General features: G+C 37.5%; 1 protein-coding gene across 1 annotated transcript in view; it reads right to left on the bottom strand.

The window, feature by feature from the left end:
* Nucleotides 1-27,681, bottom strand: part of PHKB (phosphorylase kinase regulatory subunit beta) — a 217,961-nt gene that overhangs the window by 76,207 nt on the left and 114,073 nt on the right. The window contains exons 12-14 of the mRNA XM_065898359.1: nucleotides 27,564-27,641; nucleotides 18,396-18,554; nucleotides 12,020-12,114 (exon numbers count right to left, since the gene is read on the bottom strand). Coding sequence (XP_065754431.1) covers nucleotides 12,020-12,114; nucleotides 18,396-18,554; nucleotides 27,564-27,641 — 332 coding nt within the window. The remainder of the gene's footprint in view (nucleotides 1-12,019; nucleotides 12,115-18,395; nucleotides 18,555-27,563; nucleotides 27,642-27,681) is intronic.

Genomic DNA, 27,681 nt, shown 5'->3' with positions numbered 1-27,681 from the left:
AAGCCCGTGCATTTAGAGCCCGTGCTCTGTAACAAGAGAAGCCACTGCAATGAGAAGTTCACGCACCGCAATGAAGAGTAGCCCCTGCTCACTGCCCGCGCGCAGCAACGAAGACCCAATGCAGCCAAAAATTGAAAAAAAGAAGAATGATGCTATTATATTTGTTTAAGCTCATTTTTTCTTTTTTCTTTTTTTTTACTTCAAATTTAACTTTTCTAAGTTCTGGATGTTTTTGACCAAGTATTTAATTTTCATTGGCTCTGGTATAAATATTAGTTGATAGGAGACTTTCATTTCCCTTAAAGACTGCAGACAGTATTCCTGAAGAGAACCTTTGTGTATTGTGGCATAGGCGGGCTAGACTTTCAGAAGCATTTCTGATGTCTTGACTATTTTATTCTGTTTCATTATGATAATCATAAGAACTTCTGTTCAGCACTCAAATTCATTCCCATGCTTGTAAATAAATTTGGCTTTTTGGTCCCACACAAGCACTTTCTTTCTTTGTCAAGCTAATGAAGTAGAGTTTTTTTAATCCTTTAAGTAGAAATTATGTCTCAAACTGGTTACACTATTTCAGAGCATTAGAATGAACAAATAAAACTGAGCCTCATGCAAAGTTTCCCTAAATCACCTAAGGCTAATAAACCTTTAAAAACTGTGAACAGATCTGAAACAAGAATATAACAAAGGGAAGCAGGTATAAATCCATATTCTAGGAGTGCTGTATAACAAATCTACTAAATTAGAAGAGGTTTATAACCTGTCTTGGACTGCAGCAAACTCACTTCCTGAACAGATGGTCTCCCATCATTTAATCACTCTTTAACTCCCTACAATCTGGCTTTTGGGCACACTATGTACTAAAATCACTCAAAGGTTACCTGTAACCCAGATCATGGAAGCCAGCAACAAAAGTGCTAGAAGGAGATTCACGAATCAAACCCAGCCAAATAATTTTATAGATTAGAAAACTACGGTCCATAAATGTTAGGAGATCTTCCCCAGATTACACGAGGGGTGAACAATGCAAGGTCAAAACACCAGCATTTGAGTTTCTGCCAATGCTGTGCTGTTCTCCCCTGTTAATTAGGTAGTCAGCTTTCTCGAACCACTGTCTCACAGTTAACATTTTTCAGACTTTCAATCCAATGACACTGTTTTACCTTCTGGCTGGATTCTTCTGTCCTGCCCTTCCTTGAACATCCCTTTACTCCACCATCTGCATTACCTGTACCCTTACAAAGAACTAAGCCTTAAGCCTAGCTTTCCAAAATCATCTGCTCTCATAGTTTCAATTCCCATCATGAGCCATGTACAACAGCAACACGACTTTGTAACTTTTCTTTTCATTAACTGCTGGGTACCTCAATTAACTACCATGTCTGCATTGAAACTATCAAAATGCAAATAATAATAGCTAATATTTATTGAGTGCTTAACTATAAACTAGGGGCTGCTCTAAGCTCTTTACCTATATTAACTCATTTAAATCTTTAACAAATCTATGAGGTATTATTCTGATTTCACATGTGAGGAAACTAAGGCACAGAGAGTTTAATCAACTTGCCCAAACTTGGATTCAAACCCATGCAATGTGCCTCCAGAGGCTGTGCTCTTAATTGTTTTGCTAGGCAGAATGTCTATATGAAATCTCTACTATTTATATTCTTGAATGCTAAAATAGCATTTTCATATCGGAGTGTTTTTACCTGTGACTTTTCTGTTGATATTAGAATGGCTTATTTATGTAAAAATTCTGTTGCATTCAATATCTATTTCAAGAAACAAGTTCAATTTTTTGCAGATTGATTTAAAAATTAAGAAAAGAAATCCAATTCCTGGCTGGTCTTATTCTATTGCCTGTTAAATGTGCTAGTTTCAGATAGAATCCTGCAAACATTTAAAAAGATACTAAGTTTGTTTTCCTATTAAGCCAAGAATCTTCTATATGTTGATTAGTATAACACACATTTCAAAATAAAGTCCATTTGTTACAGAACTCCAAAAAGCCCCCAGTCGCTACAAAAGGATGTCCTTTTTAGGGTCAACGTATCCCCAGTGGAAAATCATAATGCAGAACACAATGAATCCGTGAAATGGACATAGTAAGCTGCTTACAGTTTCTTCCAAATATGAATGAGTAGTAAAGGCTGAAAACAAACAGTCTCCAAGTGACCTATCTCACATTAACATGGCAGAGGCTCTGCAGTGTGAACAGTCTAAATCCCATCCACAGATAACCAGCAGGTAGTCAGCACGAGAATTACCTAGGCAACAGAAAATGATGGACCCCCTAACAGGAACAAGTTAGGGTGAAAAAAGAAGGGGAGTAAACACTCAAATAAAGAATCTTGCTAGCCTCTGGAAAGTATCTTCCTTTGGATAAGGAAGAAGGAACTCCCTAATAAAATTACTAACTGTTAGACTTGTGGACTTGGTCTCATCTCAGTGCTAACAGGGAAGAAGAAAGTAACAATTAGACCCTTTTAACATTACAAATGTTATATATAATGTATCCCAGCATACATTTTGTACTGATGTAACATCTTTCCACTTAATTTTTCAGATCATTTCCACAGACCTCTCAGTCTCCTAAGGCACAGGTGAAACTATTTTTCTGTGATGTGATATTGAGCCAGGCTGTCCAGGAAGCAAAATATTTCCTCTGTTAACTCCTTCATACCATTATGAAAATCATTGCTTCCATGCTTGACATCCCTTCCTCCTTTCCTTCTTCAGTTAATACCTTCATATTGGTTCTGCCACTTGACAACTGTGTGACCTTGGAAAAATTACCAAACCTCTCTGAGACTTGCATTATCTATCTATAAAGTGGGTATAATAATATTTATTTCAGAAAAGTGTTAAAATCAGACATAATACATATAAAACAGTTCGTACCTGCCTATAATCATCAGAAGCACAATCAATAGCGGTTTTCTATTTTTCTCACTTCCTTTCTCTAGCCTTGTCAAATACCAAACTAGACTGATAGAAGGCAAAAAAGAATAAGACACATTCCCTGCTCTGAGTACCCCTGCCAGAGAGGCAGGCATGTAAAACAACAACTACAATAGCATGATAAGTGTTATAACATGGTGTATGCAAAGGGTTATAGGAAAGCAGCCTTCTAAACCCCTAGGACTTGTTTTCAGGGAGTAATTTATAGGATGATTAGATAATATGATCTTTTGTATAATTTATCTTTTCCAAATCAAACGTGACATAGGAAAGTAGGGGTAAGTGGAGCAGGCATTGTTACCTTATCTACAAGACTAAAGAACAGATTAAATAACAGTTTGGTATAAATTATTCTCCTTCACATGTTTCTTTACCAATTTTAATAATTCTGGCATTTAATTTACTTGGTTTGCATCTACTTGGAGCTATCACAACTGTTCAGTGAACATCTACCCTGCTAAAATCCCAGTGTTAGGTTCATCAATCAAGATCTGAAGAAGCACAGAGTGTGGCTGGAGAACAAGATATTTAACAGAAACAATGAGAGAAGACTCAAGCATGGTAAGTGAGACCTGGGCTTCTAGTTCTAGAGAGTGGTGTTCGCACATACACTCAATTCTCATTCCTCTCCAGATCCCACAGAAATGACCATATAGATGCTAAAAATAAAACAAAACAAAAAGACTAAAGCCATAACAAAAAAGAGAAAAAGAAAAAAGGGGTATCAAATCAGATATTTCAGCACATTTCTAGTGTAAAAGATGGCAAATAGAAGTGCATTAATGAAGAAAGCAGAGCAGAGGAAGCCTATATAACCAAACTATACCACTTAGAGCATTACCATAATGCTGCCACAGGTATGGGAGTTGATCCACCAAATAGAGGGGCCCCAGAAGGGTACTTGGTTTGCAGAAGCACTGGACAGAAGAAGTGAGACGTGACACAGAACTGATAAAGGCCACAGTGGCTGGCCTGAGGCCCCACACAAGGAGCCACAGTCAGCAATGAAACAATAAAACGGGGTTTTTCTCTTAACATACTGAACAAACTGGCTGGGATGAGTTAATGCTTTTAGTGTTGGCAATAGGTTCCTCAAAGTAAAGCCCTTCACATTCTGGCATTTGGCAAGAGTAATGAGGGTCTTGTTTGTTCCCCACTGGATCCTCAAGAGACAAAACTCCCAATCACGTCTTCCTCACTCCCTGTTGGGGCTGCGGGACAGGGGGAGAGGACCACTTAATACACTGAGAATAATCAGACCATCATCTATCACCTAATACACAAGTGAACAAATGAGGATCACCAGGTATGTGAAAAATAACCAACGGGAAGAAAGAGAAACACCACATTAGTAAAACATAAAAATTACCTTGGGTATTACGCTTAGTGAAATAAGCCAGATATAGAAAGGCAAATATTGCATGATTCCACTTATATGAGGTACCTGAATAGACAAATTCATAAAGACAGAAAGTAGAATAGAGGTTACCAGGAGCTGGAGGGAGGGGAGTAGAGGGAGTCACTGTTTAATGGGTACACAGTTTTTGTTGGGGATGATGAAAATGTTTTGGGTATAGATAGCAGTGATGGTTATACAACATTGCAAATTTATTTAATGCCACTGAATTGTGCACTTATGAATGGTTAAAATGATAAATATCATGTAATGCATATATTACCACAATAATAAAAAAGAAAAAGATCACTCAGGAAATTTAACAAATGGTGCTCTGACAACGGGATATCTGCATACAAAGAATGGAGCTGAATGCCTACCACATACCATGTACAAAAATTAACTAAAAATGGATCAGAGGCCTAAATGTAAGAGCTAAACCTATAAAATTATTAGAAGAAAACACAGGCAGAAATCTTTGTGACCCTGGATTAGACACCAAAAGCACAGCAAAAAAAAAAAAGATAAATCAGACTTCATCAAAATGCAAATTGTCTGTGCTTCAAATGACACCATCAAGAAATTGGAATAATAGTTCACCAAATGGGAGGAAATATTTCAAAATAATAGAAGGAACTCATATGTAGAACACATAAAGAACTATTACAACACAATAATAAAAAAGACAAAGAACCCAATTTTAAAATGACCACAATATCTTAAAAGACATTTGTCCAAAGAGATACATATACATATGCCCCAAAAATACATGAATAGATGCTCAATGACTTTAGTAACTAGAGTAACTAGGGCAATGCAAGTCAAAACCACAATGATATATCACTTCTTATACACTAAAAGACTATAATCAAAAAGACAGATAATAACAAGAATGTAGAGAAATTGGAACCCTCATACATTGCTGGTAGGAGTGCAAAATGGTGCAATCGCTTTGAAAAACAGCCTGCAGTCCTTCAAAATATTAAACATAAAATTAGCATATGACTCAGCAATTCCATTATATCCAAGAAAAATGAAAACATGTCACACAAAAACGTGTACACAAAACTTCATGGCAGCATTAGACACAATAGCCAAAAAGTGGAAACAACCCAAATGTCCATCACCAGATGGATGGATAAATAAAGTGGTATACACACACAATGAAATGTTATTTCGCCATAAAAGGACTGAAATACTGATACACACTACAACACTGATGAACTTTGAAAACATGTGGAGTGAAAAAATCTAGTCACAAAATACCACACATTATATGATATACCCAGAATAGGAAAATCCATATAGACAGAAAGTAGGTTAGTAGTTGCCTAGGGCTGGGGTAGGGAGAGAGAGATAGGTTGAAGAAAGTAGAGAGTGCCTGGGGTCATGAAAATATTCTAAAATTTATTGTGATGAATACACTAAAAACCATTGAATTGTACACTTTAAATTAGTGAATTGTACTGGATGTAAATTATATTTCAATAAAGCTTTTATTAAAAAATAAATGTTCAATAAATTATAGCAAATATTATTTTTAAAAATTACAGAAAAAAAAGACTATTCAAGGAACAGAAGAGATCTTAACTCTTAATTTTTATTCACAGAAAGACTTATGAAGAAATATTATCCATTAAAAAAAGGGGCAAGAGGGCTTCCCTGGTGGCGCAGTGGTTGAGAGTCCGCCTGCCGATGCAGGGGACACGGGTTCGTGCCCCGGTCTGGGAAGATCCCACATGCCGCGGAGCAGCTGGGCCCGTGAGCCATGGTTGCTGAGCCTGCATGTCCAGAGCCTGTGCTCCGAAACGGAAGAGGCCACAACAGTGAGAGGCCGGCATACCTCAAAAAACAAACAAACAAACAAACAAACAAACAAAAAAAGGGGGCAAAAAAGAACAGGATAGCCCAGACTCAGTTTTCCCTCCTGCTCTAAATACAATTATTTACCCTGGAAATAATTCAGTGGATAATGAGTCAAGGGCTCTGAGAACTGGAAAGAAGGCTGGCTAAGAACCAACCCCAGGACTTGAAGAATGGCAATGTGGTGAGAGTCCTAAGATCCCATACACACTGGGCTGAGCACTGTAGAGGCCTGCAGCCTGAAACAACCATCAGGCGTAGACAAAAAAATAAACACAAAAGCAATAAAAGTCTGTTCTCTCTGGCCAAAGGACTGGGAAACAAGAACCACAACAGCGACCAAGTGGGGAGATCCAACCCTAGTTCCTCTACTTGAGGTACTAGTTGGTCAATCTGCCTTCAGCAGCACCTTCAAAGCCCTAGTGGGCCCACCCAACCTCTGTTTTACAACCAGGGCACTTGATGGGCCAACACGACTGTAGCATCAGCAAAGAAGCCCCAGTGAACTGTCTTGACCCCTGCTCCACAAATCAGGCTTTAGTGGGCAGTCCAATTCATCTAGGATAGCAGCAGTGAAGCTCCAAGGGCCATCCCAACCCCCACTCCACAACCAGTGCACCAGCATGGAATTCTGAGCAGCCTACAGCAGCAGCTTCTCAGCAGTGCCAAGACTACCCAACCCCTGGGTAACCAGCAAGTGGGCCGATACACCTGCATCAGCTGAGTTTGTTATCTCCTGGCCGTCCACCCAGTGGCATAAGGAGACTTAGACCAAGAGAAATGGCATATTACCTGTAGAAGAACACAAATTTGAATTGGCAAGGGATTTCTTGTCTGAAACTATGGAGGCCAGAAGTACACAATCATTCTTAGTGCTGAAAGAAAACAACTGTCAATCAGGAATCCTGCATCTAATGAAAGTAGCCTTCAGGAATGAAAAGGAAGTAGACGTTATTAGACAAAGGAAAACTAAGAAATTTGTTGCTAGAAGACCTACTCATAAATAATGTCTAAAGAAAGCTATGCGAACAGAAAGAAAATGACAACAGAAGAAGGCAGGGACATTCAAAAAGGAAAGAATGATGAAATGGTAGAAGTTGGGATAAATACAATAGACTTTTTTTTTTTTTTTTTACTATACTGCTTGGCATTTTATATTTGAATATTTTGCATTAATTTTAAATGGTCTATTAAAAAAGTAGTAATGCAAACCAGTATATGACAAACCAACAGCATGCACAAAAGGTACAAGTGTATATTATATGAATAAAAGTTCAAAAAGTCAGTCTTTATGATCACCTCCTCCCTTTCCCAGAACTAGCCAGTTTTGTATGATAAAACATGTACTCATAAATAGCTTATTTTATACAATATGATTATTCTTAACCCACCATTCTGTGAGCTACCCTTTACTTTATGTTTACTGAGCATTTATTATAATCCACTTCTTGTGCCATTTCATGTCAATTTACCACAGTCTTTTTAATCCCTGCATAGATTTATAAAAATTTATTAGATCTGTCTCCTACTTCTTGATATTAATATTGTTTTTAATATTTAAAGGAGTTTTAAAGCACAATTGACTTTTACCTCATGACTTTCTTTAAGGGTTACATTTACATTATTCAAAAATTTAGAAGACAGATCTGGTTTAAAAAAAAAAAGAAAGGCTTTTCTGGAAATGGGGAAATTACATAGTTAATAGTACCAAATGTAACAATGTAATTGCATTGTAATCTCCTCTATATTATTTCACTTTTTACAAAATGCATCTATGTAACTTTTATATGTAGTTAAAGGAAGAGGAACTGTATAGGCTTTTAAAGGATCCTATATGAAAAAGAGGCCAGGGTTTCAGGATGAAGGTTGTACTAAGAGTGGAGGCCTGGGAGTGGGTGAAGGTGAGTTGTGATATTAGATCAGCAAATTGGCTGAGATCATAGTACAGGGATGGTTGGGAGAAATTTGGAGAAATTGTAAGATATAAGTGAAAAACACAGAAATGAGGTGACTGTATGAGGATATGGAATTTAGACTCTATCCTATAGGCAGTATAGAGTGTCATGGAAGGTTTTCAGGAAACAACATAAACGAATCCATACTTTATAAGATCGTGTGTTCTCAAGCACAGAGAATAAACAGGAGGAGAGACTGAAGACAGAGAGAGATTACTAAAACCATGCCATTGAGTAGTAATGAAGTCTGAGTGGTACATGGCAGTGGGGATAAATATGAAGAGACAAATGTAGATGCTACTTTGAAGGCAGAGCCAATATGATAACCACCTGAATGTAAGAGCTACTGGCATGAGACCAAAGGAGTATTGAAGATGGTCCTTATCCAAGGTAGGGACTATGGAGAAAAGAGCTACTTTGAAGCGAGAAGATAAATTTGGCATTAGAAATGTTGGGTTTCATTAAAAAAAATTTTTAAACCACGTTATTGAGATATAATTTACATATAAAAAGTTGTACATATATAAACTATACAACTCAATGAGACAGAGTTATGTATACATCCAGAAATGTTGGGTTTTAAAGACTAGATCTGTGGAGAGACGATCACCAGGTAGTTGGAAATTCAAGTTTAAATATTAGGAAAGAGGTCAGAATTAGAGAAATAGATTTAGGGATATTTGCATAAGTCCACGATTTTCCATGACATACCTTCGTCCCACACATACCATCAAGCACACTCAAACATTCAAGTTAAACCCTGAGAATCTCCTATATAACAGGTGTTATGGTACTATGACAGATACTGAAGCTACAAAAGTGAATAAAACATGGTCTCTGGTCTCTAGGAACATACATTCTGAGGTCTGCAAAAGTTTTCTTGTTTTCTTTTGGTCAAAATCTCACAATACTATAAAGTATATCTGCTACTGCTAACAATGCATTTCTTTCTACTCCTCTAAACTTTATTTATAAAAGGGAATTTTATTCTCCAAGTAACATCAAGAGAAAACAGCAACTCCTGACTAGTGAGAGAGTAGTGAGGAGGGTCATCCCAGCTGATACCCTTTTCCAACCTCAGCCTTAACCCCGGATACAAAAGTACTTCCCTTTTCCAAAAATAAATTTGCTAAGGGTAATGTTAAGAAAATCAACAGCTGCCAATTCAGTCCTCAATGTTTTGGATTTGCAATGTGCCAATAGCCCCATGCACACTTGAAGGAGTGGACCTTTCTACAGTTCTGGCACACTCACAGCTCTCTGGATTCTGGAAGACTTCCTTCTGCCATAACCTTTCTGTGAAGGAATAAGCTGGCCCAGCAGGCCTGGGTTGTTTAAATCTTGAAAATTCCCAAGAAAGGCATGCTTTCAGGATGGGCTTTCTGGCTTCGTGGAATGTTCTGTCAGATAAGAATGTTTTTGCATGCCTGAGGTGCTGGGCCATACTGTTCCGGTCTGTCTAGATGGTTTATGCAAACAATGTGATTTATGGTGAACATCTGCTTTTTCTCTGGGGGGGTTAGAGCTTCAATAACTGCGGTCAATCATGCAGGTGCTACATGCTTACACAACTGACCCCCAATAAACACCCTTGATGCTCAAGCCTGAGCAAGCTTCCCTAGCTGGCAGCACTTTGCATATGTAGTCACACATCACTCCTGGGTAACTGTGTCTCACATGACTCCACTGGGTGAGAATATTTGGAAGCTTGTGCCTGGTTTCCTCAGGACTTGACCCATGTGCCTTCACTAATTTTATCCTCTCTCCTTTTTTTGTAATAAACTGTAAGTGTTGAGTATAACAGCTTCTGAGTCCTGTGAGTGCTGGGGACCTCAGATACAACTTCCTTCGAAGTCAGGGATTTCTCTTGTTTCCAGGAAATGTCTGAACTTTACTATTCTACTTACTTTTTCTGACATTTGACAGGGTCAATCCACACAGATCAGTTAGTTTCAAGATCTGACCTGGTCAATCATGATTGAGAGGGCACTGACACCAGCATTTCAGGCAGAGGGCCCTGTCTGACTTCCGTATTTCACCAAGCCAAGCCATCTAGCCCCAACAATGGATACGGGCATGCCAGGTCTTGGCTACTGCTTAAATGGTTGAGAAAGTGGAAAAGGCACCTCACTATTTTATATACCACCACAACCAAGCTGCCAGTAGGGTGGGGCGATAACACCTCCCGGCAATTTTCTGCTGCCAATCTTTCCTATCATTTCCTTCTCAGAAACTATATACAATGTATGGATGTAATCCCAACATGGCTGCAGGAGAAAAGCCCCTGTCCTGACCCTAGAGCAAGGTTCTTAGATAGGATATGACTCTACCTGGGAGGTACATCACATAATTTAGTAGCAACATTAGAAAATGATTTCAATATAAAAAATATACCTAGAGTAAATTCTCTATAAAATTCACTCTCACTCACTTGTACTCTGCCTTCCTGAGTGGGAGAGAAAGAGTTGCAAGAATATTGTATGTCAAAAATTACATATAACCCACGCCCACCTTATATGGGTCAAGCATGAAGTGTTTAAATGGTTGATTTTGTTAGCTGTGTGCTTTGATGTTCTCTGGTTCCTGCCCCCACATCTCAAACCTGCAACCAATAGGTCACTTTATATTCTAAGAAAAGGCTTTGAGATTTCATCACCCTAGAAGTGCATCACACATGCTATGTAAGTGATACACACTAGTCTTAAAATGGCTCGGAGTCACAGCACTAGGTAACATGAAGTTAAATATATTCCACTTTACCGACTGGTAAATATATTCCAGAGATGAGTGGTAAATAAAGATAAAGGCCAAATCCCTGCCTTATATGGGAACTAATAGGCCAGTGTAAAATTTTTATCACATATTAACATAGGCATCTTTCTCCCAAAAGCTTCTCATCTACGAACCACTCAGAGTAACTAGATGTTTTGTTTGAGGACCAGCAAAAGAAGCAGAGAAACAGTGTGAGAGAACCTATTAATACTAATGATACTAATGAGGCTGGTTGGCTCTCCCTTTCTCTCATTAAAACAAGCATTTATGTGTGTGTTTGTGTGTGTGTGTGTATGTGTTATACATATATTTTTAAAGTAAAAGGAGTATTTCAATTTCGTAAGCATATTTTCTGTAAGTGCTGATGCTATTCTTATTAAATAAATTTAATAAGTGTGTGCTTGGAATCCCAGGCACACACTCAGGTTCATTCCCTGTCTCCTCAGGCAATTTCAACAATTCACACTACAGTTTCATTTTAACAGTACTCATTACTGGTATCATTTAATACATGAGGGTTTGCTCAAGTCAACATCAATCTTCTGATCCTGCAAACACTTATTTTGTTGACACAACACAGTCTGAATCCATAGGTACTAAATGTAAAAAAAAAATTTTAACTATTTATTCACCTGACATGTTACCAAGTACTAAGAACAACTCTGTCTGTCACTCAGTCCTGTCACAGAGACATAGCACTGGATAGACATCAAGTGAAGGGCCTTTCATGGAACCCCACTCCCTTCAGTAACAGAGCCATCTCATCTGTCCCCATGCCACCCATATATACTGCATCTTCTCAAAGACATTTGACACCTTAAACACAACCACTGTGAAGGTGAAAATGTTTACCTGTGAGACATCTCGTGGGACACATCTGACTCATACTTCCTCATTAACAAATAGCCCTTTACCACAGGTAAATCTTAACTAACCAGAAGACAGAAAAGCTTTGCCCTCAGAAGGAACAATAAAAACCCATTCAGAATAAAATTTCTTCTTCAATTAAGTGTTAAATGTCTGGATGAGTCTAAGTTATGAAATAAAATATCTTTATATATCTCTTTACCTGATTGGAAAACCTCATGCTCACATTACGTTGATTCTGTAGTGGGACATAACGCTGAACAGGATCAATGTCTTTAGGACTAATTAATTCATCAGCTGAAAAAAAAAAAGGAAATGACATGATCAAAAATGTATCTATAAAACACTGTAAACCAACTGGACCTAATAGATGTTTATAGAACACTCCATCCAACAAGAGCAGAATATACATCCTTCTCAATGCACATGTAATACCTTTCATATGCTAGGCCATAAAATAAGCATCAGTGAATTTAAAAGGATTTAAATCATACAAAGTATATACTTCAACCATAACAGAATGAAATACCAGAATTTAGAAATAGAATTCAAATAGAATTCTATTCAAATAGAATCAGTTGAAATTGATTTCAACCACAATAGAAATCAATTAACAGGAAGAAGTTTTAGAAATTCACAAACATACTAAAATTAAACAACACACTTCTAAGTAACCAATGGGTCAGAAAAGAAATGAAAAGGGAAATTAGAAAATACTTTCTAATGTACTTTCTGATGAGATGATTGAAAAAGAAGACACAACATACCAAAACTTAGGGGATTTAGGTAAAGCAATGCTCAGAGGGAAATTGACAACTGTAATTGCTTACATTAAAACAGAAAATTCTTGGAACTTCCCTGGTGGCGCAGTGGTTAAGAATCTGCCTGCCAATGCAGGGGACATGGGTTCGATCCCCAGTCTGGGAAGATACTATGTGACACTGAGCAACTAAGCCCATGCGCCACAACTACTGAGCCTGTGCTCTAGAGCCCGGGAACCACAACTACTGAGCCCACGTGCCATAACTACTGAAGCCTGCGTGCCTAGAGCCCACGCTCCGCAACAAGAGAAGCCACTGCAATGAGAAGCCCACACACTGCAACGAAGACCCAACAAAGCCATAAATAAATTAATTAATTAATTAAAAAATAAACAGAAAATTCTCCAGTCTATAATCTATATTCCACATTAAGAAAGCAGATGAAAAAGAGCTAACTAAATCAAAAGCAAGCAAGAGGAAGGAAATTAAGAGTGGAAATTAATGAAATAGAGTATAGAAAAACAATACAGAATATAAATGAAACCAAGTAGATTCTTGAAAAACTCAAAAGTTGACAAACCTTTAGCTAGCCTGACCAAAAAATAAAGAAAGAAGACTCAAATTACTAAATCAGGAATGAAACTAGGAACATTACTAGCAACCTTAAGGATTACAAGAGAATACTCTGAAAAAACGTATGCCAACAATTTAGATAACCTAGATGATATGGGAAAATTCCTAGAAATACATACATTACCAAAACTGACTCAAAGAGGAACAAAAATATGAACAGATGTGTAACAAGTAATGACTGAAACTTTCAACACAAAAAATGTTCAGGACCATGGGACTTCACTGATGAATTCTACCAAACAGTTAAAGAAGAATTAAAACCAATCTTTCACAAAAATTTTCCAAAAAATAATAGAGGGACACTTCTCAACTCATTCTAACAGTCCAGTATTACCTTAATACCAAAATCAAAGACACCGCAAGGGAAGAAAATCACAAATCAAAATCTTTTCTAAATACAGACACAAAACTACTCAACAAAAATACTAGCAAACTAAATCCAGTAACATATAAAAATGATTACATACCATGACCAAAAGGGACTTACCCCACAAATGCAAGAATGGTTTAACCTCCCCAAATCAGTTACTGTAATACACCATATCAATTGAACAAAGGACATAAAAATTACGTGACCAGCTCAGTAGACACAGAAAACACTTGACAAAATTCAGCATCCTTTCATGATAAAAGGCAGTCAACAAATTAGGGATAGACAGGAACTTCCTCATCCTGAAAAAGGGCATCTATGAAAAACCCATGGCTAATGTCACACTCAATGATGGAATGCTATGCTCCAAAGATCAGGAGTCAAGACAATGATGTCTACTCTTGCCACTTCTATTCAACATTGTACTGGAAGTTCCAGTCAGAGAAATTTGGCGAGAAAAAGTAATAAAAGGCATCCAGACTGAAAGGAAGAAGCTACAGTAATTAAGACAACGTGGTGCTGGCATAAAGACAGAGATCAGTGGAACAGACTGATCCACTGATCAGTCCAGAAATAAACTGTTACATTATGGTCAACTGATTTTTGACAAGGGTGCCAAAACAATTCAACAGGGAAAAGAATAGTTTTTTCCCCCACACAAAGTACTGAGATAGGTGAATATACAAAGGCAAAAGAATGAAGCTGGACCTCTTCTTCACACCACCTACAAAAATAAATGCAAAACAGATTTAAAAAGTTAAATGTAATAGTTAAAAATATAAAACTGTTAGAAGAAAATATAAGAGTAAATCTTTGTGACTTCGTATTAGACAAAATTACATCAAAACATAAGTAACAAAGGAAAAAATGAGATAAATTGGACTTTGCCAAAGCAATAAGCTTTTGTGTCTTAAAGGACACCATCAAGAAAGCAAAATGACAGCCCATAGAATGGGAGAAAATATTTGCAAATATCTTGTAGGGGACCCTCTATCTTGAATATATAAAGAACTCGTGCAACTTAACAATAAAATGACAAATAACCCAATTTAAAAATGGCCACAGGGCTTCCCTGGTGGCGCAGTGGTTGAGAGTTCGCCTGCCGATACAGGGGACACGGGTTCATGCCCTGGTCCAGGAAGATCCCACATGCCACGGAACGGTTAGGCCCGTGAGCCATGGCCGCTGAGCCTGCGCGTCTGGAGCCTGTGCTCCGCAACGGGAGAGGCCACAACAGTGAGAGGCCTGCGTACCGCAAAAAAAAAAAAAAAAAAAAAAAAAAAAATGGGCACAGTATCTGAATAGACATTTCTCCAAAGAAGATATACCAATAAGCACATGAAAAGATGCTCAACAACATTAGTCATTTGAGGAATGCTTATCAAAACCACAATGAGATAACACCTCATACCCATTAGGATGGCTAATGTCAAAACACAGACAAGAATAAGGGTTGGAGAGAATGTAGAGAAATTAGAACCCTCATACACTCTGGTTGGAAGGTAAAATGGCACAGCTACTTTGGAAAATAGTCTAGAAGCGCTCCAAATGTTAAACACAGAGTTACCATATGACTCAGCAATTCTACCCCTAGGTATATACCCAAGGGAAATGAAAACATGTCAAACGATAACTTGCTCATGAAAGTTTAGAGCAGCATTATTCATAATAGCCAAAAAGTGGAAACAACCCAAATGTCCATCACCTGATGAATGGATAAATCAAAAGTGGTATAACCATACAATGGAATGTTATTTTGCCATAAAAAGGGACGAAGTGCAGGAATTCCCCGGCTTCCCAGTGGCTAGGACTCCACGCTTCCACTGCAGGGGGCACATGTTTGATCCTGGTAGGGGAACTAAGACTTCGAATGCTGTGCGGTGCAGACAAAAAAAAAAAAAAAGGGAACAAAGTGCTAATACATGGATGAAACTTGAAGACAGGCTAAGTGAGTCATAAAGGCCATACATTATATGATTTGAGGTATATAAAATGTCCAGAATAGGTAAATCTATAGAAATAGAAAGTAGATTAATGATTGTCTAGCGCTAAGGGGAAGGATGAAGTGATTAGGGGTACGTGGGGAGTGACTGCTAAAGAGTATAGGGCTTTTTTTGGGGGGGGGATTGATGACAATATTCTAAAATTGATTGTGGTTATAGTTGCACAACTCTGTGAATATGCTAAAATATATTGAACTGTAAACTTTAAGTAGGTGAAATGTATGTAATTTTACCTCAATAAAGTTGTTCTGCAATAAAAATAATGTATTTGCAGTTTCAAGGAAGAAAATTAGTTCAGTGAGGGAAGACAGTGTTTCCTAACACTAAATTCTAAAAGAGATTTCTGAGATGGAGCATTTTTTATGGGGCACTGACCAGAATGAGGGCAATGTCTTCAACTGCTGTTGTACTATAAGCATGGAAGCCCTTTTCACGTGGTAGTTCCTTGTTTATGATTTAGTTACCTATTTTATAGCAAACACTGATTTTCTAAAAGTCTAAAGTTTCTAAAGAAAAAAATTACTGTAATAATTAACTATTTTCTAAGAACACAATGGGTAGTTCAGGCCTTGGGAAAAGAAACAGCATATTGAGTCTTTTTGCTCTAACATAAAAGTCACATAGTTTTGTTGTATAATTATTAACTAAGGCATACATAGAGCAAAATATTAAATTTCACCAATTAAAAACTGGACTGAATTAGTGAAAGCCATATATTACAGAATATTTTTAAAGATTTACTGTTCTATTATGCTCATGTAATTCCAATTAACTGCCCACAAAATGTTGTTAAGCAGATATCCAACTGAGGCTCCTTTAATGAATAAATAAGACTTTGTTAGTAAAGGTGGTGTGTGGAATCTTAATAACATCCATAGAAGTCTGATGGTGCTTGGGGCAGGGGGGACAGTTATACAATAGTCAAGAGCAACTAAATGATTCAATCTTCTGAGACCTTATTCATTTTAACCAGTGAGTTGTTAACCAGATGACACACAGCTAGGTCAGAGTGCTAATTAATATGCAGCATCTCTTTTTCTAGCAGGAGATAAGTATGTGGTTTCGTAGTCTGCAATACACCTACTCATGTCCTCTACTGCCTTTTTAGAAGTGCAGCAGGCAAAGGAGAAACTGTTTCTTTGAAGGCTCTTTCGTATTCAAAATGGTCATAAAACAGAGATGAAGGCATGACCTGGATTATTTCTATTCACTCTGGTCTTAACATAAGAAAATGCTATCTACACTCAAAATTTGTCTACATTCAATACATTTATTTTGGAGTAAGGAAGGTCCAATGTTTTGTTACTGACTGATATTGTTTTCAATCTTTGTTTTTTAAAGCTCAATCTGCTTATATAGAATATGGTCAATTCTGCATTCAACCCCAAGCTGTATATACAGCAAAAAGCAGGATGAAGAAGGTTTAGATCTCAAATCCCATATCCCAGGTACCAGTTTTCAGTCTCAGACTCACAGAAAAATTTCATCATGCTCATTTGTTTCCAAGTGTAGTATACAGAAACTTATGATTCTGATGTTAAAATTCTTGTCCTTAGATAGGTTAACCACTCCTCTGCCAAAATATGTTTTATTTAGCTGATTATCAACAAGGCTTCTTTGTATTCATGCTAATAAGATGGAAATAAAATTCTAACTAGAGATAACCTTACCAACTTGGCTTGATTCTAAGAAAACTACCTTATGTATGTTATTTTTTTCTTTTGGAAAATCTTAAAGCAAAACCTGCATAAATAATATCAAATCCTTATCAAAGAGCTGTCCCTTTAAAGAAAAAAATTTTCTACAGGTTCTTAAATTAGGATTAAGTATATATGGAGACACAGAAAATATAGTCAGGAAATGAGCAAACTGAAGACAGCATTAACTTAATTTTCTCTTCTTTGAATAGCTTCTGTCTGCTCTTATATATATCATTTGTGTAAAGCTTGAATTGGAAATCTGGACTTTGAAATATTCTTCCCTAATGGAATGTAAAAAGGAACCAAAGATGATTATTCTTACAGCACAAACAAATTTAGCTTTTATGCAGTAATACTAAGAACAACAAAGACAATAACAGTATTTCACACAGTAAGCAGTTCTTTTAGTGCAGGTACAGTATTTACAGTCAGCTTGTTTCATAATCTGTTTGTCATAAAAGAATTCTGACTATTATGATAACCTTTTTGATGGAAATGCTAATAATATTAAAAAATTTAGCAAGGAATGGTACAGCAAGATGCATAATGCTTTTTTGTGTGCATTAAATTAACTTTCATTTCAATGTATCCAAAGATACTTCAGCTGAAGTTTTAGGAGAAGCTGAAAAACAATTCTTCAAAGAATTATGAATAGTGGCTCCATTATGCCTCCACCTCACTGAGTAAACTGCCAACATGTATTTACTGGAAAGAAGAAAACTTTGAGACACTTGATTCCTTTTGGCAAGTGGTTTACTACAGGTATGACCAAGCATGATTGTTATACTAAATCACAACTGTATTCCATTTATAAAAGAGACTCAAAGTTTCCATAGCCTTCTGCTAGCACCCTATCTACTAAGCTGAATGCAGCCCAAAATGATCATAGTTGTACTCACACCTATTTGACTTTCTTCCCAGAAACATCCATCATCATTCAGTGCAATAGACATATTAATGTACTTTTCCATGCTAAGAAACTTCCCCAAGACCTCTTAACAGCATGAAACACCACCCAAATCCAAAAAGAATGTCAATGTCAACAAAGACATACTTATTTCTAAAGACTTGATAATAAGAAAAAAAACTGTTCCCGATCTTCTTCACTTACCCAGGAGTTTTGCAATGACATAAAGGGCTTGTCCCCAAAGAAACAGTTTTCCATCACGGCCACAGTTGCTAGGAAATCGCTTCTGACTACCAGGGTTTCTTTTTTCATATTCTACAAAATCAGCTGGCACAAAGTAGTACTTTGGTATGACAGGATAACCTATGGAGTTTAAAAATAAATATTTAAAATATAACAAATCAGTACCCTCCTCAAATTTTCCCTTCAAAAACTACAATGATGACAAAGCACAAAGAGAGAAAGTTGTCCAATAGGATAGGAAAATTTGACTCTTTTCAGAAATTCCCAGTGAAAAATGTGGGAAAAGCTTCTTTACTTTAAAACTAATTTGACAGGATATGTTATATGTTAGCCAACAATGTGTACATAATCTCTTTTAACAACATTTAACACCTTTAAATGAATCAATAAATATATAGTATGCAAATATGTAGAGCCACAGAAGAAGCTATTTTTAATAGAATTAGTCTGTGGAAGCTTTACAAATGAGATACTGTGTAATCTTAAATGAAGAATTATAACCCTGAGCGATTGCTTAGAGCAAAGAAATCCCCATTTTAAACATTAAGGCCATTATCTACTATTCAATATCACTGAAGAGAAAAAAAAAAATCCATCTTCCCCCTGTGACCAACTCATTTAAAAATATTTCTTGGTAGAAACTAAAAATTATTTTAAGACTAGAATCTTTGTGGATGATGTAAAGGGAGAAAAACCAACATTCTAATACAGTGCTACAGAAGACTTTTTGTAATATCATCCCACACTGAACTTAATTTTTCTAATAATACTTCACAGATTTCCCTAAAATTTGCTTCTTTCTTCACGCATCAATAAATAGTGATATTTGTGTCTAAAACCAGTGAAAAGGTCTATGATACACAGATAATAGTGTGAATATCACTCTTTCAACATAAAGAAGCCTAAAGTGTGATACACAGACTACCACCTCAATGCATCAATGATCTATCACTGAATACTAAAAGATGTGATTCAAGGGATTTTAAATATATTCATTACAACATTCATTACATTGTTTCTCACATTGGACAAGTGGTTATTTGGAGCATAAAGACAAAAAACTGGTTTTAAACATTAACATTTATTTGAAATTCAATGTTTATCCATAAACATTTTGCTACTTTAACATTACACAGACTTTAAAGGGTGAGCATACAGTATAAAGTATTTACTCTAAGATACTGTGGAAAACCCTAAAGAATATCATAAACTTCGTGTGAGACAGGAATAGGGCCCACTGCTGTGATTGCCAGTTTGTGCATCATGTCTGTAAGACCACCCTCTTTTTTTTTTTAATTAACACACCATAATTTTTAACTTCAGATAAATAGGTCGTCAAAGCTGTTCACTCATGAGAATATTTTACTATTTTACTAATACTTCCAAACACCAAAGATATCTGGAACTTCTCCTCTGGAATTCTTTCAAGAATTAGTTTTCTCGTCATATGAAAAAACTCAGTTATGTTCCTTTATGGCCCTTGCTGGTGTTTAACTGAAACCAATATATTATTTATAAGTCTGGACCTTTTGACCATTTCTAAAATATTAAACCCATCCTCAAAGGATGACATTTTAGAACCATGGCAGACATTCAAATTAATGTGAAAAAAGCACTGAAAACATCTCCAAAGAGGAGGTCAAAATATTCTTGGCAATGGTAGTACCCTTAGGCTAGGGCAGAGCCTCCCTAAGTGGCCCTCTGAAGGGGGCAGCACTCACCTGAACAAAACATTTCTGGTGACATGGATAAAAATTAGTCATTTTATATTATTGTCACATTACATCCAGTGAAGGAGTATTACAGTAGGTAATAGATGAAGGACCTCCACCCACCTGGCAAACTACAGTGTAGTAGCTATAGCCATGAACACTTAAAATTCATCTCCCTCTCTATCACCTTGCCTAATGAACTCCTTTCATAAAAATAAGTTTATTGTAACAAATTAAGAGATTATTCTAATTTGTTTGCAGCCCCATTCATTTCAATATAAATTGTTCTGTTTAGAAAGGAATTATTTATACATTTCAAAGGAACATTAAGGGAATGCTGGTAGAAAGAATTTCTTGAAAAAGCATTCCTGGGGGTGCTTCAAGATGGCGCAGGACTAAGACATGGAGATCACCTTCCTCCTCACAAATACATCAAAAATACATCAACATGTGGAACAACTCCTATAGAACACCTACTGAACGCTGGCAGAAGACCTCAGACTTCCACAAAGACAAGAAACTCCCCATGTACCTGGGTAGGGCAAAAGAAAAAAGAAAAAACAGAGACAAAAGAATAGGGATGGAACCTGCACCTCAGGGAGGGAGCTGTGAAGGAGGAAGTTTCCACGCATTAGGAAGCCCCTTCACTGGTGGAGACAGAGGTGGTGGGGGTGGGGAAGCTTCAGAGCCACGGAGAAGAGTGCAGCAACAGGGGTGCAGAGGGCAAAGCAGAGAGATTCCTGCACAGAGGATAGGTGCCAACCAGCACTAACCAACCTGAGAAGCTTGTGTGCTCACCCCCCTGGGGAGGGTGGGGGTTGGGAGCTAAGGCTCTGGCTTCAGAGGTCAGATACCAGAGAAAGGACTGGGGTTGGCTGTGTGAACACAGCCTGAGGGGGCTAGTGCACCACAGCTAGACGAGAAGGAGTCTGGGAAAAAGTCTGGAACTGCCTAAGGGTGCATGAGGAGAGAGAATTCAGAGCACCACCTAAACAAGCTTCAGAGATGGGTGCAAGCCGTGACTATCAGCGCAGACACCAGAGATGGGCATGAAAAGCTAACACTGCTACTGCAGCCACCAAGAAGCCTGTGTGCAAGCACAGGTCACTATCCACACCTCCCCCCACCAGGAGCCTGTGCTGCCTGCCACTGCCAGGGTCCCATGATCCAGGGACAACATCCCCGGGTGAACACATGGCGCACCCCAGGCTGTTGCAACATCCTGCTGGCCTCTGCCGCCACACGCTCACCCCACATTCCGTACCCCTCCCTCTCCTCAGCCTAAGTGAACCAGAGCCCCCTAATCAGCTGCTACTTTAACCCCCTCCTGTCTGGGAAGAGAAAAGATGCCCTCAGGCAACGTACATGCAGAGGTGGGACCAAAACCAAAGCTGAACCCCAGGAGCTGTGCGAACAAAGAAGTAAAAGGGAAATTTCTCCTTACAGCTTCAGGAGCAGTGGATTAAATGTCCACAGTCAACTTGATGAACCCTGCATCTGTGCAATACCTGAATAGATAACGAATCATCCCAAAATTCAGGTGGTACACTTTGGGAGCAACTGTACAATTAGGGTTTGCTGTCTGCAGCTGACTTGTTTATGATTTTTATGTTTACCTCAGTATAGTTTTTAGTGCTTCATATCATGGGTGGATTTGTTTATTGGTTTGGTCGCTCTATTCCTTTTTTTTTTTAATTACTGAAAAATATTTTATTTTAATATTTTAAAAAATTTATTTATTTTAATTTTCTTTCCTTTTTCTCGTCTTCTTCTGAGCTGTGTGGCTGACAGGATCTTGGTGCTCCGGCCTGGTGCCAGGCCTGAGGCTCTGAGGTGGGAGAACTGAGTTCAGGACATTGGACCACCAGAGACTGCCTGACCCCACGTAATATCAATCGGCAAGAGGTCTCCCAGAGATCACCATCTTAAATGCTAAGACCCAGCTCAACTAACAGCCAGCAAGCTCCAGTGCTGGACACCCCATGCCAAACTAGCAAGACAGGAACACAACACCACCCACTAGCAGAGAGGCTGCCTAAAACCATACTAAGTTCACAGACACCCCAAAACACACCACCGAATGTGGCCCTGCCCACCAGAAACACAAGGTCCAGCCCCACCCACCAGAACACAAGAACCAGTCCCCTTCACCAGGAAGCCTACACAAGCCCCTGAACCAACCTTACCCACTGGGGGCAGACACCAAAAACAAAGGGAACTAAAAACCGGCAGCCTGCAAAAAGCAGACCCCAAACACAGTAAGTTAAACAAAATAAGAAGACAGAGAAATATGCAGCAGATAAAGGAGCAAGGCAAAAAACCACCAGACCAAAGAAATGAAGAGGAAATAGGCAGTCTACCTGAAAAAGAATACAGAGTAATGATAGTAAAGATGATCCAAAATCTTGGAAATAGAATGGAGAAAATACAAGAAACGTTTAACAAGGACCTACAAGAACTAAAGAGCAAATAAACAATGATGAACAGCACAATAAATGAAATTAAAAATCCTCTAGAAGGAATCCATAGCAGAAAAACTGAGGCAGAAGAATAGATAAGAGACCTGGGAAGATAAAACAGTGGAAATAACTACTGCAGAGCAGAATAAAGAAAAAGCAATGAAAAGAATTGAGGACAGTCTGAGAGACCTCTGGGACAACATTAAATACACCAACATTCAAATTATAAGGGTCCCAGAAGAAGAAGAGAAAAAGAAAGGGACTGAGAAAATATTTGAAAGATTATAGTTGAAAACTTCCCTAATATGGGAAAGGAAATAGTCAATCAAGTACAGGAAGCACAGAGAGTCCCATACAGGATAAATCCAAGGAGAAACACGCCAAGACATATTAATCAAACTATCAAAAATTAACTACAAAGAAAAAATATTAAAAGCAGCAAGGGAAAAGCAACAAATAACATACAAGGGAATCCACATAAGGTTAACAGCTGATCTTTCAGCAGAAACTCTGCAAGCCAGAAAGGAGAGGCAGGACATACTTAAAGTGATGAAAGGGAAAAAGCTACAACCAAGATTATTCTACCCAACAAGGATGTCATTCACATTCGATGGAGAAATTAAAACCTTCACAGACAAGCAAGAGAATTCAGCACCACCTAACCAGCTTTACAACAAAGGCTAAAGGAACTTCTCTAGGCAGGAAACACAAGAGAAGGAAAAGACCAACAGTAACAAACCCCAAACAATTAAGAAAATGGGAACAGGAACATACATATCGATAATTACCTTAAATGTAAATGGATTAAATGCTCCCACCAAAAGACACAGACTGCCTGAAAGGATACAAAAACAAGACCCGTATATATGCTGTCTATAAGAGACCCACTTCAGACCTAGGGACACATACAGACTGAAAGTGAGGGGATGGAAAAAGATACTCCATGCAAATGGAAATCAAAAGAAAGCTGGAGTAGCAATTCTCATATCAGACAAAATAGACTTTAAAATAAAGAATGCTACAAGAGACAAAGAAGGACACTACATAATGATCAAGGGATCCATCCAAGAATAAGATATAGCAATTGTAAATATTTAGGCACCCAACACAGGAGCACCTCAATACATAAGGCAAATGCTAACAGCCATAAAAGGGGAAATAGACAATAACACAATCATTGTAGGGGACTTTAACACCCCACTTTCACCAATGGACAGATCATCCAAAATGCAAACAAATAAGGAAACACAAGCTTTAAATGATACATTAAGCAAGATGGACTTAATAGATATAGGACATTCCATCCAAAAACAACAGAATACACTTTCTTCTCAAGTGCTCATGGAACATTCTCCAGGATAGGTCATATCTTGGGTCACAAATCAAGCCTTGGTAAATGTTAAAAAACTGAAATCATATCAGCAATCTTTTCCGACCACAACGTTATGAGACTAGATAACAATTAAAGGAAAAAATCTGTAAAAAAAAATAACACATGGAGACTAAACAATACACTACTAAATAACCAAGAGATCACTGAAGAAATCAAAGAGGAAATCAAAAAATACCTTATAAACAAATGACAATTAAAGCACTATGACCCAAAACACATGGGAAGCAGCAAAAGCAATTCTAAGAGGGAAGTTTATAGAAATACAATCCTACCTCAAGAAACAAGAAACATCTCAAATAAGCAACCTAAGCTTACACCAAAGAAATTAGAGAAAGAAGAACCCAAAACCCCAAAATTAGCAGAAAGAAAGAAATCATAAAGATCAGATCGGAAATAAATGCAAAACAAATGAAGCAATGATAGCAAAGATCAATAAAACTAAAAGCTGGTTCTTTGAGATGATAAACAAAATTGATAAACCATTAGCTAGACTCATCAAGAAAAAAAGGGAGAAGACTCAAATCAACAGAATTAGAAATGAAAAAGTAACATCAGACACTGCAGAATAACAAAGGATCATGAGAGATAACTATAACCAACTATATGCCAATAAAATGGACAACTTGGAAGAAATGGACAAATTCTTAGAAATGCACAACCTTCCAAGGCTGAACCAGGAAGAAATAGAAAATATAAACAGACCAATCACAATCACTGAAAGTGAGACTGTGATTAAAAATATTCCAACAAACAAAAGCCCAGGACCAGATGGCTTCACAGGCGAATTCTATCAAATATTTAGAAAAGAGCTAACACCTTTCCTTCTCAAACTCTTCCAAAATATAGCAGAGGGAAGGTACTCTGAAATTCATTCTACAAGGCCACCATCACCCTGATACCAAAGCGAGACAAAGCTGTCACAAAAAAAGAAAACTACAGGCCAATATCACTGATGAACATAGGTGCAAAAATCCTCAACAAAATACTAGCATACAGAATCCAACAGCACATTAAAAGGATCATACACCATGATCAAGTGGGGTTTATTCCAGGAATGCAAGGATTCTTCAATATATGCAAATCTATCAATGTGATAAACCATATTAACAAATTGAAGGAGAAAAACCATATGATCATCTCAATAGATTCAGAAAAAGCTTTCGACAAAATTCAACACCCATTTACGAGAAAAACCCTCCAGAAAGTGGGCACAGAGGGAACCTACCTCAACATAATAAAGGCCATATATGACAAACATACAGCCTGCATCGTTCTCAGTGGTGAAAAACTGAAACCATTGCCTCTAAGATCAGGAACAAGACAAGCTTGCCCACTCTCACCACTATTATTCAAAATAGTTTTTAAAGTTTTAGCCACAGCAAAACTTCCAGAGAAGAAAAAGAAATAAAAGGAATCCAAATCAGAAAAGAAGAAGTAAAGTTGTCACTGTTTGCAGATGACACGATACTATACATAGAGAATCCTAAAGATGCTACCAGAAAACTACTAGAGCTAATCAATGAATTTGGTAAAGTAGCAGGATACAAAATTAATGCACAGAAATCTCTTGCACTCTTATACACTAATGATGAAAAATCTGAAAGAGAAATTAAGGAAACATTCCCATTTACGGCCACAACTAAAAGAATAAAATACCTATGGATAAACCTACCTAAGGAGACAAAACACCTGTATGCAGAAAACTAGAAGACACTGATGAAAGAAATTAAAGATGATACAAATAGATGGAGAGATATACCATGTTCTTGGACTGGAAGAATCAACACTGTGAAAATGACTATACTACCCAAAGCAATCTACAGATTCAATGCAATCCCTATCAAACTACCACTGGCATTTTTCACAGAACTAGAACATAAAATTTCACAATTTGTATGGAAACACAAAATACCCCAAATAGCCATAGCAATCTTGAGAAAGAAAAACGGAGCTGGAGGAATCAGGCGGCCTGACTTCAGACTATACTACAAAGCTACAGTAATCAAGACAGCATGGTACTGGCACAAAAACGGAAATATAGATCAATGGAACAGAAAAGAAAGTCCAGAGATAAACCCACGCACATATGGTCACCTTATCTTTGATAATGGAGGCAAGAATATACAAGGGAGAAAAGACAGCCTCTTCAATGAGTGATGCTGGGAAAACTGGACGGCTACATGTAAAAGAATGAAATTAGAACACTCCCTAACACCATACACAAAAATAAGCTCAAAATGGATCAAAGACCTAAATGTAAGGCAAGACACTTAGAGGAAAACTCTTAGAGGAAAACACAGGAATAACACTCTTTGACATAAATCACACAGCAAGATGCCTTTTAACCCACCTCCTAGAAAAATGGAAATATAAACAAAAATGAACAAATGGGACCTAGTGAAACTTAAAATCTTTGGCACAGCAAAGGAAACCATAAACAAGACAAAAAGAGAACCCTCAGAATGGGAGAAAATATTTGCAAACTAAGAAACTGTCAAAGGATTAATATCCAAAATATACAAGCAGCTCATGCAGCTTACTATCAAAAAACTAACAACCCAAATTAAAAACGGGCAGAAGACCTAAATACACATTTCTCCAAAGAAGATATACAGATTGCCAACAAACACATGAAAGAATGCTCAGCATCAGTAGTCATTAGAGAAATGCAAATCAAAACTATAATGAGTTATTACCTCACACCAGTTAGAATGGCCATTGTCCAAAAATCTACATATAATAAATGCTGGAGAGGGTGTGGAGAAAAGGGAATCTTCTTGCACTGTTGGTGGGAATATAAATTGATACAGCCACTATGGAAAACAGTATGGAGGTTCCTTAAAAAATCTAAAAATAGAACTACCCTATGACCCAGCAATCCCACTACTGGGCATATACCCTGAGAAAACTATAGTTCAAAAAGAATCATGTACCACAGTTTTCACTGAAGCACTGTTTACAATAGCCAGGACATGGAAGCAACCTAAGTGTCCATCAACAGGTGAATGGATAAAGAAGATGTGGCACATAGGTACAGTGGACTATTACTCAGCCATAAAAAGAAATGAAATTGAGTTATTTGTAGCGAGGTGGAAGGACCAAGAGTCTGTCATACAGAGTGAAGTAAGTGAGAAAAAGAAAAACAAATACGGTATGCTAACACATATATATGGAGTATAAAAAAAAAAAGGCTCTTATCAACCTAAGGGCAGGACAGGAATAAAGATGCAGATGTAGAGAATGGACTTGAGGACATGAGGACGGGGAAGGGTAGGGTGGGACGGAGTGAGAGACTTGCATTTACATATATACACTACCAAATGTAAAATAGATAGCTAGTGGGAAGCAGCCGCATAGCACAGGGAGATCAGCTCTGTGCTTTGTGACCACCTAGAGGGGTGGGATAGTGAGGGTGGGAGGGAGACGTAAGAGGGAGGATATATGGGGATATATGTATACGTATAGCTGATTCAGTTTCTTATATAGCAGAAACTAACACAATGTTGTAAAGCAATTACATTCCAATAAAGATGTAAAAAAAAAAGGAAAAGCATTCCAACTACACCTTCTGTTGTCTGATGAAGTACTGGAGTCAGAAGATCCTGATATTCTTTTACTTGCTTGGGATTGCCTCTAAAAACACCTAAAATGTAAAATATAAAATCCAATAGCATTTGAGCTCA

This window comes from Phocoena phocoena, chromosome 20 (assembly GCF_963924675.1).
Source record: "Phocoena phocoena chromosome 20, mPhoPho1.1, whole genome shotgun sequence".
NCBI lineage: Eukaryota > Metazoa > Chordata > Mammalia > Artiodactyla > Phocoenidae > Phocoena > Phocoena phocoena.
Note: the sequence above shows the minus strand (reverse complement) of the source record. Positions and strands in the feature narration are given on the sequence as shown.